At 49.9% G+C, this 13,154-nt stretch overlaps 1 protein-coding gene across 8 annotated transcripts in view; it reads right to left on the reverse strand.

The window, feature by feature from the left end:
- The window catches only part of LOC146246417 (homeobox protein PKNOX2-like), a 52,600-nt gene that overhangs the window by 10,600 nt on the left and 28,846 nt on the right, over nt 1–13,154 (reverse strand). For 5 of the 8 annotated variants that reach the window (XM_084683806.1, XM_084683805.1, XM_084683807.1 and 2 more), the window contains 2 exons: nt 6,753–6,860; nt 5,259–5,392 (listed from right to left, as the gene is read on the reverse strand). In XM_084683806.1, coding sequence (XP_084539932.1) covers nt 5,259–5,392; nt 6,753–6,836 — 218 coding nt within the window. In that variant the 5' untranslated portion in view covers nt 6,837–6,860. Of the gene's footprint in view, nt 1–5,258; nt 5,393–6,735; nt 6,861–12,882; nt 12,902–13,154 lie in introns of those variants that run through there. The other 3 variants (XM_084683803.1, XM_084683802.1, XM_084683809.1) reach the window with 2 other exon arrangements.

Genomic DNA, 13,154 nt, shown 5'->3' on the forward strand with positions numbered 1-13,154 from the left:
TTGATGCTCATGTGTGTCAGGTGACCCACCTCTCACACGTGTGTAGATGTGTCTGCGCACAAGCCAGAGTGTCTATGATCTCCGGTGAATCGTGGAGCGTGTGTGACAGTCGGTCGCAAGTGGCAAAGAAGGAGAAGGAAGGTATCTGCAGTGCGACGGTGAGAGCACGCCTGGCCAGGGAATCATTCCAGGGATCGTAAAAGAGCAGAGAGTCAGCACTCTTCTCACACCACGGAGGAGGGGACTCAAACGAGCGGTAAATCCCAGACCCCAGGGACACGTGATGACTTCCACACGGAGAACAGGAAGATGATGGCTTATATTACCTTCTGCTGTGTGGCAGTTAGGACCAAACGACGAGTTTGGCTGGTGGTTTGGTTTTGGGTGGATAACTGGGGTCATGTGAGGTTTTTATACCACGTTTACACCCAATTCTAGTGACTGTTAGCTTGAAACTGCGTGAGTTGGTCAAGGTGTGGTCTTTAAATTCCTGTCATTACCGTGCATTAAGAGAGGAGTGAAAGTGGAATCAGAATAACCACCACTGAAGAAACGTGTCAGACAAAAGAAAAGCCTGTTTTGCTAGTGGCTGGTGCTGGGGGGATGTGGAGGCTGGGGCTGGGTGGGGGTGTGGAGGCTGGGTGGAGGCTGGGGCTGGGTGGGGGTGTGGAGGCTGGGTGGGGGTGTGGAGGCTGGGGGAGGCTGGGGCTGGGTGGGGGTGTGGAGGCTGGGGGGAGGCTGGGGCTGGGTGGGGGTGTGGAGGCTGGGTGGAGGCTGGGGCTGGGTGGGGGTGTGGAGGCTGGGTGGAGGCTGGGGGTGTGGAGGCTGGGTGGAGGCTGGGGCTGGGTGTGGAGGCTGGGTGGAGGCTGGGTGGGGGTGTGGAGGCTGGGGGGAGGCTGGGGCTGGGTGGGGCTGTGGAGGCTGGGGGGAGGCTGGGGCTGGGTGGGGGTGTGGAGGCTGGGGCTGGGTGGGGGTGTGGAGGCTGGCAGGAGGCTGGGGCTGGGTGGGGGTGAGGAGGCTGGCAGGAGGCTGGGGCTGGGTGGGGGTGAGGAGGCTGGGGGGAGGCTGGGGATGGGTGGGGGTGTGGAGGCTGGGTGGAGGCTGGGGCTGGGTGGGGGTGTGGAGGCTGGGTGGAGGCTGGGGGTGTGGAGGCTGGGTGGAGGCTGGGGGTGTGGAGGCTGGGTGGAGGCTGGGTGGGGGTGTGGAGGCTGGGGGGAGGCTGGGGCTGGGTGGGGCTGTGGAGGCTGGGGGGAGGCTGGGGCTGGGTGGGGGTGTGGAGGCTGGGTGGAGGCTGGGGCTGGGTGGGGGTGTGGAGGCTGGCAGGAGGCTGGGGCTGGGTGGGGGTGAGGAGGCTGGGGGGAGGCTGGGGCTGGGTGGGGGTGTGGAGGCTGGGTGGAGGCTGGGGATGGGTGGGGGTGTGGAGGCTGGGTGGAGGCTGGGTGCCTGTGGATTGCAGAGGGGGTCGTTGCTGTGTGCTCTCCATGTTTACCATCCTAATCAGGGCGTCTATATGCTGGGTGCTTTATAGCAGCCTGCTGGTGGAGGATCCCTGCTGTGGCTCCTCAAGAGCCCCTCCCTCCCCCAGGCAACATGTCTGGAACACACCCTGCCAGGGGCACACACACCCTGCACAGGGGCACACACACCCTGCACACACATGTATGCACGTACACACAGACACACACACTCATAAACAGGGAGCCAGGCCCCAGACAATCCACCACAATAAATCCACCTTTGTTTCCTACTTTTCTCTTCCTATCCTTCATTCTGCATCTCCCTGTCCTCCCCCTCTCTCTCCTCTTCCTCCCCCTCTCTCTCTCCTCTTTCTCCCCCTCTCCCTCTCCTCTTTCTCCCCCTCTCCCTCTTTCTCTCTCTCCTCCCTCCCCCTCTCTCTCCTCCCTCCCCCTCTCTCCTTCCTCCCCCTCTCTCTCCTCCCTCACCCTCTCTCTCCTCCCTCACCCTCTCTCTCCTCCCTCCCCCTCTCTCTCCTCTTCTCTTCCTCCCTCCCTCTCTCCTTCCTCCTGACCTGATCCTAACCCTCTGGAATCCTCCACCTTTCACCACCTCACACTGCCACGCCTGCATCCCCATTGAGACATCTCTGTGGTTAGAGGATTTGACTGCAGATCACAGGGTCAAATTCCCCCTGGACTGAACGTTGCTTTGGATAAAGGCACCAGTACTGTGTCCTTGGTTCAGAATTTGAAAGTGCAGTTACTCGACCGCAGGTTAACTTGAGCAGACTCAAGCAGAGAGGGAGTTTGTTAGGAAACAGATCTTTGACAAACAGCCGATAAACCATTCGGCTTTGACTAAAAACTCTTCCATCCCTGAGTAATTTAGCTCTGTCATGCTGACCTCTTAAAAGGAAAACGCCTCTCCAGAAACGAGGGCTGTACTGCGTCGTCAAACGGTGCGAGTCGTTACGATATCAAGAGGCCTGGTTATCGAAAGCTTCGCAGCGGTGTAGGTAAACAGACTTCACGGTGCGTTCGAGGCACTTGCAAGCGCACACACTAGCCAGAGAAGCTGCTATCCCACCAGTCCTTCAAATTAAAAGGGTTCCTGTTGTGCATGATATGGAATGACTTGCCTCTCTGCTGCATCTAGAATATTCCCTTCATGGATTTCCCGCACGTAGGATACACACAAACACGTCCCTTTGAATCCCAGAATCCACTGGAGTTCAATAAGAGTCTGCATAGCTGTGAGGCACCTCTCTCTCCGCTCTCTCTCTTTCACACAAATCCTGTCTCAATGCAAAATAGTCAGAAAGGCCAGCATGAGAGAAGCTTTCAGCAAGGACCCACCATGGTGGATAGTGAATGATAATGCACCTCATACAGGGCCCGACCCGGCTGGATGGACACTTTCAGAAGAGCCATGCAGCAAAGCCTATGGAGGACACATTATTCCTTAAAGGATACATAAAAGATTTTGTTTCCAATTTGAGCTTAAATTAGCGACTTTAACAGTAAAAATATTTCAAGTGCGCTTTAAGAGATATTCCAATGAACACCAGGTCTCACTTAAACATTATTCAGTTTCATGGCTCTGCGATCCGGCTAAAACAGGACTTGTGGCTTTAAGGAGGAGCATTACTGGAACACCATGATGAGTCTGATAACTAATTAGATCTGACAGGAGCAAGATTGGAAAAGAGAGCCCTAGTACCCAAAGATTCTGATCTTGGAAAGTTATCCTAAGTGTTATCTATTAGTATCTATGAATAAACTCGTTTTGCATACTTGCTGTGGACATCACTAGTCACTAGTTTTGACTGCCCACTTTTGTTTTCTAGCTGTGTTTTCGTCATGGTTATGGTCGTCATGGTTATGGTCGTCATGGTTAAGGCTACATTACTTCAAATGAATTCGAAGGAAGCATAACATCCTAAACAACAATGTAGAACTATTATAAACAAACTGTCTGGCTTCACAGCAGAATATAAACATGTTATGCTTTTACGGTGTGGGGACACTTTTTACTCCACAAGCCTATATTTATTCATTATAACCTATTATTATTTATGTTAGATCAGATTAGTCACTCGTCTTTTCGCATGAAGATAAAGCATACGGTGACAAAAACACCCTTGACAACCAGCCATCGTCCACGCGATGCGAAGAGATTCATTCCTGTAGAACACTCCTTCTGTCCAAAATGGAGCAGAACTTGCATCTGAATGGATCGTAATATCTGCAACTAAGAAAACAGACCCCCTATCGTCATTTTAATAAGACACTGCGCATCCAGAGGGTTATTTTACATAGAACCCAGTAACTCGTTAGGATAATCACGCTACCGCACGTTGATTCCGCTGTTAATAATTAAGTGTCTCGGCTTAGGAAAGAATAGACGAGACAGTTCCACACAAACCGGGCTATTCTGGCAATTAGCGAAAAGAACTGACGTATGCATAAACATTTGAGCGGATGCAAGCAGACTTCCTAGCCCCAAAATTACAGCGATGCTAATTTCAAGTCTCATCTGCTTTGAAAGTTTCAAAGCCTCAAATGAACACAGCGCAGAGGTGGAAACGTGGGAGGGGCAGATTGGGAAAGTCAGGATTGTTTGTTTGTCTGCATCTTTCAACTGTCGTGAGGGAATATTGAGCTAATTTTAACACGTTATTTGAAGTCGGTTACTTAAGCATAAATGTCAAATAAAATCTGAAAGTACCACTATGATGTAAGGCCAGCAGGTTTGTATAATGCCACCTGCGGATATTTAATGAGACGTCTCAGCACCGAAAACGCACCTCTTAAGGCCTTTTGATTGTTGGCTACTGTTGTTCGAAATGTCCGTTTGCTTCCGAATGTCTATCTGCAGAAGTGCTTATACGTTTCTATTCTGAACTATGGCTGGTGTGTGTTATTTTATATCTCTTTCTGCGTTTTCAAGCCTGCGAAAAACATTGTGTGTATGTGGACCATCCTTGTGTTTTTATGGGAGAAAAATTGTGGAGTCTAAACCAGACAGTGCGGGTCTGGGGGCTGAATCTTTCTCCGTTTTATTTTTTTATTTCACACTGCCTGCAGCCACCCTCAGGCGGGCTGCTCACATCAAAGACAGGCTTGTATCTCAGAGGAGCTTAGAAATTCAGCCCCCGGCTTGGCAAGGCCTTCATAGCGGCTTGCCTCTGGGGCTTAGCGCAGGCGTCCAGGGGGCGGGAACCCAATCAGACAGGAATAGCCGATCACCTTCCGGGAAGCAACAGCGCCAGGGCGTTGGGCCGAGCTAAAAGGGTGCCGCGTCATCTTAGCACAATCTTATGAAGACTGTGCAAGCTTTGTTTTTTGGGTCAAATAGTTCTGCCGCGATTTGTAGCAGGCGTGTGATTTCTCACTGGGAGATTGCGGAACAGAAAAAAAAAAGTCTGTATTTTGAATAATTTACTTCATAAATAGATAATAGATGCCCATTATGAAAATGCATTAATATTCAAGTGATGGGGTTGGTTAGTGGAGAGTACATTTCAAATATGTGTTTGGGTACCTTTCACCGCCCTCAAAAGAACATTACGTGGCACTTACTCTATATGGCAACTGCATTAAGTGTTCCTGACTAACAGGAATGTACCCGACGGTATTCTACACGAATGTAGTCTTTTGAGCATACACACGCCAATGTACAGTGTTTTATGTTCTACAAAGCTGGTCGTCAATCCTCCTTCCAGTCACGGGTTCTCCATGTACCACAACTAGACTGACTCCTCCAGTCCTCCCTATCTGCCCCACCTGCCGAGGTCTCACCTGTAGACGGCCCTCTTATCAGACTCCAGCTGGGCCTGGGGGTCGAGGGTCACGCTGACCGGGGTGCTGGCGCCCCCCGCAGCCGGGAGGTGGACCTGCGGGGTCTTGGAGTTCTGCTGGGTGGTGCCCGTCATCTGCACGACAGGAAGTCAGGGTCACAACAACAGGAAGTTAGGATCACAACAGGAAGTCAAGATCACAACAACAGGTAGTCACAATCACATTAACAGGAAGTCAAGATCATCACAACAGGAAGTCAGGATCACAACAACAGGAAGTCAGGATCATGACAACAGGAAGTCTAAATCACAAACAGAGGGCGTCTTGCATGTAATGCACATGTAACACATTTAGAACCCCATCCAGCCAGGAGAGGACAGACTAGTAATCTCTCCATCTTGTGATGGTGTATGATACGTGATGGTTTACCCCTTTCAAGTTGTGTTTATCTTCGCATCCCGACTCATCCATCCCCCTCTCTCATTCTCTTTCTCTCCCCCGCTTGTTTTCTCTCAGGAAATAGCCCCCCCCCCTCCTCCCTGCATATTCCTTCTCCCCATTTTTTTTTGCAATGGGTAGGAAGCTTCAAGTCTTAATCCCGGCACCAAATGGGAAATAAATTAGCTTCTTCACACTTAACTAGCTCTCATTTGCATTAGTGCCGTGCTTTGACTGGGCACAGGAGCGTTCCCCTGGCACTAATCCTCCAGGCGGAAGGATACAGCGCTGGAGACAGAGGGGGAGGGGTGGTGAGGCGTGCTTCCTCCAACCTGATCTACTTTACCCTCAGTTTACCAGGCTTGTGGCGTCTGCACTGGGCAACTCATTTGATCACCAGAAGGGGAAGGATAATAAACATATTTGGCAAATTTTCCCCTAAAGGAACAATGCAACATTTACAGTGTTGGTTTATCCAATCCTACGGTGATGGCTGATGATATGTAGGATAATGCTAACATCTAAATTGCAAATCCCTCCTCTCTCTCTCTCTCTCTCTCTCTCTCTCTCTCTCTCTCTCTCTCTCTCTCTCTCTCTCTCTCTCTCTCTCTCTCTCTCTCTCTCTCTCTCTCTCTCTCTCTGTCTCTGTCTCTGTCTCTCTCTCTCTCTCTCTCTCTGTCTCTCTCTCTCTCTCTCTCTCTCTCTCTCTCTCTCTCTCTCTCTCTCTCTCTCTCTCTCTCTCTCTCTCTCTCTCTCTCTCTCTCTCTCTCTCTCTCTCTCTCTCTCTCTCTCTCTCTCGCTCTCTCTCTCGCTCTCTCTCTCTCGCCATTCAGCAGAGGAACCCAGAGTGTCAGCATCCTGTAATCATCACTGTAATCCTGGGTTAAAAACCAAACTACCTCTAAACTCTGAAACAGCTGCTGCTACAGTGGTCTAAGGCAGGCCTGTTAAAGCCTGTTAAACTGTGTTCACTGTGGCTAGGGGGGCTTCTAGGGGGGCTTCTAGGGGGGCCTTTCCAGGTGTTCCCCAGCAGGTGTACCTGCAGCAGCCTCCTACCTGCTGGCTCTCCTGGTAGGATGGTGGAGGAACACTCTGGGTGGCCATCATAGTTAGTCCTGGTGCTGGGGGCACATGTTGCATTATGGGATAGCTTCACATGAAGACCTGGGGAGAGCACACACACACACACACACACACACACACTGTGTTAATTTACACAGTCATTTTTACGCGTCATTTTTACATAACTTACAGGAATTATCCAACGCTGTCAACAAAGCATTTTTCAGAGAGTCAGTGGAATGACCGTTCTGTCTGTTTGCTGAATGTTTAGTGACTTTTTTCTGAATTGTTATTTCTGAACTAGCCAGCAGGTGTTGCTATGATTAGAGTTTGAACTTTCTCACTTCCTCATCTCTCCCCGTCTCCCTCTCTCCTTTCCCCAGCTGAACCTCATGAGCACAGACACACCAGAGTCTCATGAGCAGAGACACACCAGTCTCATGAGCACAGACACACCAGTCTCATGAGCAGACACACCAGTCTCATGAGCAGAGACACACCAGTCTCATGAGCACAGACACACCAGTCTCATGAGCACAGACACACCAGTCTCATGAGCAGACACACCAGTCTCATGAGCACAGACACAGACTGAGTGTCACACTACACAAATACTGTACTTTCCCAACACAGCAAGTCAGCAATGCAAGCTAACACAGCCTCTAATGAGATACAAACATCACCCTGGTTGTCCTCATGTCAGACTGCTTCACCAATTGGCCAATCAGTGGGTTAATTAGTGCTCCAGTCAGTGGACTAATTGCAGTTGCCAGGACAGCAGGGGGTCCCGCAGGTTCTGTGCTGGACCCCTAGAGAGATAATTGGTTCAGGGTTAAGGTCTCTGGAGTTGACACACTCACATACACACACACACACACACACACACACATGATGGAACTCAGTCTCTCACACACATCCAGTGTAGTCACACACACTCCAAGGGATACCTGCATGACCCTCCCAGCCCCCCTGCCTGGATGCCCTCCCAGCCCCCCTGCCTGGATGCCCTCCCAGCCCCCCTGCCTGGATGCCCTCCCAGCCCCCCTGCCTGGATGCCCTCCCAGCCCCCCTGCCTGGATGCCCTCCCAGCCCCCCTGCCTGGATGCCCTCCCAGCCCCCCTGCCTGGATGCCCTCCCAGCCCCCCTGCCTGGATGCCCTCCCAGCCCCCCTGCCTGGATGCCCTCCCAGCCCCCCTGCCTGGATGCCCTCCCAGCCCCCCTGCCTGGATGCCCTCCCAGCCCCCCTGCCTGGATGCCCTCCCAGCCCCCCTGCCTGGATGCTAGAGACCAGGCAGGAAGCAGGACCCCTCCAGGTCAGGGAGGGAGCTGGCTGATGTTTTGTCCACGCTGAAGACCACCAGCCTCCCTATCCTGCCTCTGCTCCTAAAATATCAGATTCTGAGTCTGAGGTGAAGAACCCTCTACAGGTTCTCTGAATCTGCACTCAGTGCAATTCCACGAGTAAACAATCTAGTCAATCCACACTTTTCTTTTAACGTCCCAGTGACTAGACAGCATGTAATACAAGCCTCCTAGGGCTATTTTGGGTGTTGTTGTGTTTGTGTGAGTGAGTGTGTGTGTAAAGAGAGCTGTAAATCAGCCCTCAGTTCAGAGGACCATGTTCTGCTCAGTTCTGAGGACCATGTTCAGCTCAGTTCTGAGGACCATGTTCTGCTCAGTTCTGAGGACCATGTTCTGCTCAGTTGTGAGGACCATGTTCAGCTCAGTTCTGAGGACCATGTTCTGCTCAGTTCTGAGGACCATGTTCTGCTCAGTTCTGAGGACCATGTTCTGCCCCCCTCATCCTCACACACATCTTCCCATGCTCTCCCTCACACACAGGGCTGCTGTGTGACCAGTCCAGGGGCACTGCTAGTCTTGCTAGATCACAGTGTGTCTGTGTGCCCTTATACATGTGTGTGTGTGTGTGTGTGTACATACCAGGATAGTGTGCTCTGTGTTTTCTTGCCATTCATCATTTCACACACACACACACACACACACTAAGTGCTGAGGAAAGTGCTGATCAAATGTATAAACAGTGCTCCCTGTAAGACGGCTTTCTGACAGGAAACCACACATTTCTACATTTACTTTTTTTCCCCCTGTATCTCAAGAACCTAAACGAAACTGCAAACACAAGAAGAAATGTTGCACAGTATTAATCAAGGTACATTAAAGGAGGATATAAGATAGAGCAGATATTTCCATGCAGTCTACAATTACAAATGATAAATTTTTTTGATGGAAAAACCGTCTGTGTTCCATCCTGCCGAGGCAGCACACGTGTCCTGTTTGAGTCCCCAGACAGACCCCTCTCTGAGGAGACCCGGTGACAAGGCCACGGAACCAGACGCCAGACCAGACAGGAAGCTGGCAGCTTGTCTGTCCTTCAGGACAGCAGAGGAAGAGTGAGATCACCAAGAGAGCAGACCACCAGGGACAACTCTGCCAGCTCCACCACCGGGACGGCTCGAACAGGCAACCGTGTGGAGCGTTTTACTGCAGATCAACAGGTTGTGGGTTCCAATTCCACCCCCTAAAATAAACACGTAATACAGCAAAGCTAAAGGTGTGATTCTGTCACTACTAGTGACACCCACAGGGACGTCCTCCAGATATGTCTAACCCTCCAGATATCTCCTCTGCTTCTTCTAGACTAGTTTTATAACCCTCTTCTAGAAGGTTCTGTCTGTTTTGGGAGGCGCCGCACGTCAGGTAGCACTCTCGCAGCCATGCCTGTGGAGGATGGTCTGGTTGGAGGCTGTTTGTGTGTGTGTTTATACTTTGTGCACTTGAATGTGTGTTCTGTGATTGCCTGTGTGTTTGTATGCACGTGTGTGTGTGTCTGTGTTTTGTGTACTGATTGCTATTCCTGGTGTGTGTGTGTGTGTGTGTGCATATTCCAATGATATCAGCAGAAACATCTTCTCTGTTATCAGGGCTTATTTTAATTGCAAATGCAGGAAGCGCGTTGGTGATTAAATGGAAAATTGCACATTAATTGATGAGACTAAAGATAAAGCAATTCCAATTATTGCGCAGTATTTTAGGCATCCTCTAAAGTCGCCTCTTCCCTTGAGGTACCACACACCAGATCTGAACAAGTGTGTTACGTGAGACACACACACACACACACAAACACACACACACACACACACAAACACACTCCCTGACCCTCATAAACAAAGACGTCCACCACAGGAAAACATCTATTTAGAAACAAAAAACATCCTCACATGGTGAACGACCAAGTTCCCTGAGAACATCTGAAAGCTTTGACCACCAACACTCTCATGGCACCATGATAAATCAAATTAAATAAAACGTTTCAATGAACCAACTAATAATGAACCAGCTCCAGCCTGAGACAAGTGTTTCTGGTTTCTAAACTGCTTCCTGTTTGTAACTCACATGTGAGGTCATTATCTATGAAAACCTATCACACTCTAAACCAAACTCATTCCACAATACATATCAGCAAAGCATTGCCTTGAGCTCAACTCAAAATTTCAATGGCAAGCATAAAAAGGAACATGAACTGGAGGCAAATTATCCCCCCCTCAAAAAAAGAAAAAAAAGAAAAAACATCAAAGGGGTGTTTCTGAATATGTATTTGCATTGAAGAAAATGGAAACAATTTTACTCTTTAATCTGATTCAGCACTGGGCTGGTGCCACAGCTAAAAAAAAAAAAAAATCCAACCAGGTTCTGTTCAGAGAAACCCTGCGCCCCTCTCACTTCAAGCTTGTCGTTCACATTTCCACAATTTGACCGTTTGCTCCCGGTATTGAAATAAAAATCCACATTGGATGCAGAAGCCCCTGAGGCTGAGGCTGTCCCTGAGGCTGAGGCTGTCCCTGAGGCTGAGGCTGTCCCTGAGGCTGAGGCTGTCCCTGAGGCTGAGGCTGTCCCTGAGGCTGAGGCTGTCCCTGAGGCTGAGGCTGTCCCCGAGGCTGTCCCTGAGGCTGAGGCTGTCCCTGAGGCTGAGGCTGTCCCTGAGGCTGTCCCTGAGGCTGAGGCTGTCCCTGAGGCTGAGGCTGTCCCTGAGGCTGAGGCTGTCCCTGAGGCTGTCCCTGGAGCTGAGGCTGTCCCTGGGGCTGAGGCTGTCCCTGGGGCTGTGAGCCTCATCACAAGGTCACACTGTGATCCTACTGCACAGGATGGTTCAGCTCTCAGGCCTTTAGTGAAACGTCTCTAAAATCCTGGTATGTTGCATTATAGCATCGTGACCCCGCATCCTTTTCCACAAATAACGATGGTTGTGCTAACTCTAACCTCAAACACTCCTGACCACTGATGCTAAACCGGAACCTGACAGTGTTTAGACTCTGTAGATAAACCAACAACCTAACCTGACAGTGATTAGACTCTGTAGATAACCCAACAACCTAACCTGACAGTGTTTAGACTCTGTAGATAACCCAACAACCTAACCTGAATGTATCACACGTTTCAGATGTTTGGATATTGAGGCTCGAACAGGAGTAAATACAGACAGCTGCCTCTGTTTGTGCCTGGATGTTCACTTGTTTCGATCCTCTGGGCTGTCCCACTGGTACTGCCTTCCAGTTTGCCCCCGGCTGAGAAAAGGCTAAAGATGTCATCGATAAATCTCGACATGACCCCTGACCACAATCGTTGGCTAGTCTGATAACAGGGCTAATTTCTACAAGTTCCTAGGGGGTTGAGGGTATTGATAGGGGGGGGGGGGGGGGGACTGGGCTGTGTAGGGGCTGGCACACTCCAATCCTATATTGTCCTTGATTCTACACACACACACACACACACACACTAATTCTCTTCCTGTCAGTTTGTTGTCAAACCATCCACACACCACAAGCACTACACCAGCGAGACACAGTGAGAAACAGGCCGTTGTGTTTGATATGTTAAACAGTTCTGGATTGGTCTGTACATCTCCTGATGAGAGAGCTGATTGGCTTTTTGAACCAAACAGAAAACAGGTGACGCCTGCAGTCAAGAGGATGTGGTCAGGAGTGTTTACAAGAGACATACTTCATCCAACCTCTGCCCAAACTGGACACACACACCTCATCCAAACACACACACACACACAATCCAATTTCTCTCACCATTTATTTTTCCTAACCAAACATGGAAAAGATCAGTTTGAGGACTGGTGTTGGGATTCTACTTTACATACTGACAAAATATCAACACAATTTTACTTCAGAATCCATCCAGTATAATATTGTTTCATGTTGTACAGCCCGGATGAAAAGTTTAGAAACTGACATTAGCTACGCAAAGACCGCCAATCAGGAGAACATGTTGGAATGCAGCATTTGAGACGGACGACACCTCAGCAGACCCAGTTGGATCTCCGTTAGTGCTTTCATGTGTGTGAATTATAAAACCGCTGCAGAGCTAGCATGTGTTAGCATGTGTTAGCATGTGTTAGCATGTGTTAGCATGTGCTAGCATGTGTTAGCATGTGTTTGCTGTAAGTCAGAGAGCAATCTCAATTCTCCTTCAAAATCATTTGGTCCATTCGGTTAGAGTTTCCAGGTTACTGATATAAACTAGAAAGCCAATGAATACCATTTGCGGCAGAGGTGTCACCTTGCCCAAATGCCATGCATCTTAATGCCCTGATCACAGCATTAGTCAAGATGAATACATAAATCAGGGTTTGTTGAAAATAGGAATCCAATCATCGCTCATTGTTAAGCAGATTTGCAATGCTAAAACCAATGGTGAGGGGCTTGTAAATAGTAAGTGTGTGTGTGTGTGGGGGGGGGGGTTTGCTGATGATAATGAGGTTGGGAAAAGGGGCCATTTCCTACACACACTCTCATGCATGCAAAACGCACACAAAAAAGCGTACAGCACCCTCAAAACACACGCACGCACCTACAATCATAAGCCACCTACACACACAGAATAAAGAAGCAAGGGAACCCACGCGCCTAGCCCAGCCTGGAGCAGCAAGGCACCGCAGTGGTCCTGAGGACTCACACTGCCTCAGGCTAGCAGGAGGCCCACACAACACAGCCCACATCTCCCAGACCTCCTCATTAACCTGAACCAGCAGCAGGCAGACCTGGAGACACTCTGCACCCCGGACAGCCCTCCTCACGTCCCCACTTAGCATTCACACTATTCTCAGTCCTCCTCTCCCTGGCTGTGGACAGCTGGAGTGGACCGCGGCGCTCCTGTTTGATACTGCAGCCCAGTGAAGGACACTCAGATCCACGTTGGTAGAGTTCAGCAGAGTTCAGCCCTCTGGAAGTGCTGTGGCTTGGAGAGATGCTGCCGCTGGTCTTGTTTACTGTGGTTCAGGAGTAGAGGTTGTTACTACTGTTGCTGGTCAGGTCATACAGGTCATACCTATATTATCTTCTCAATATGAGCTAGCCAGGTAGCTATCTA

This window comes from Hypomesus nipponensis, chromosome 20 (assembly GCF_054491055.1).
Source record: "Hypomesus nipponensis isolate SF chromosome 20, ASM5449105v1, whole genome shotgun sequence".
Classification (NCBI taxonomy): Eukaryota; Metazoa; Chordata; class Actinopteri; order Osmeriformes; family Osmeridae; genus Hypomesus; species Hypomesus nipponensis.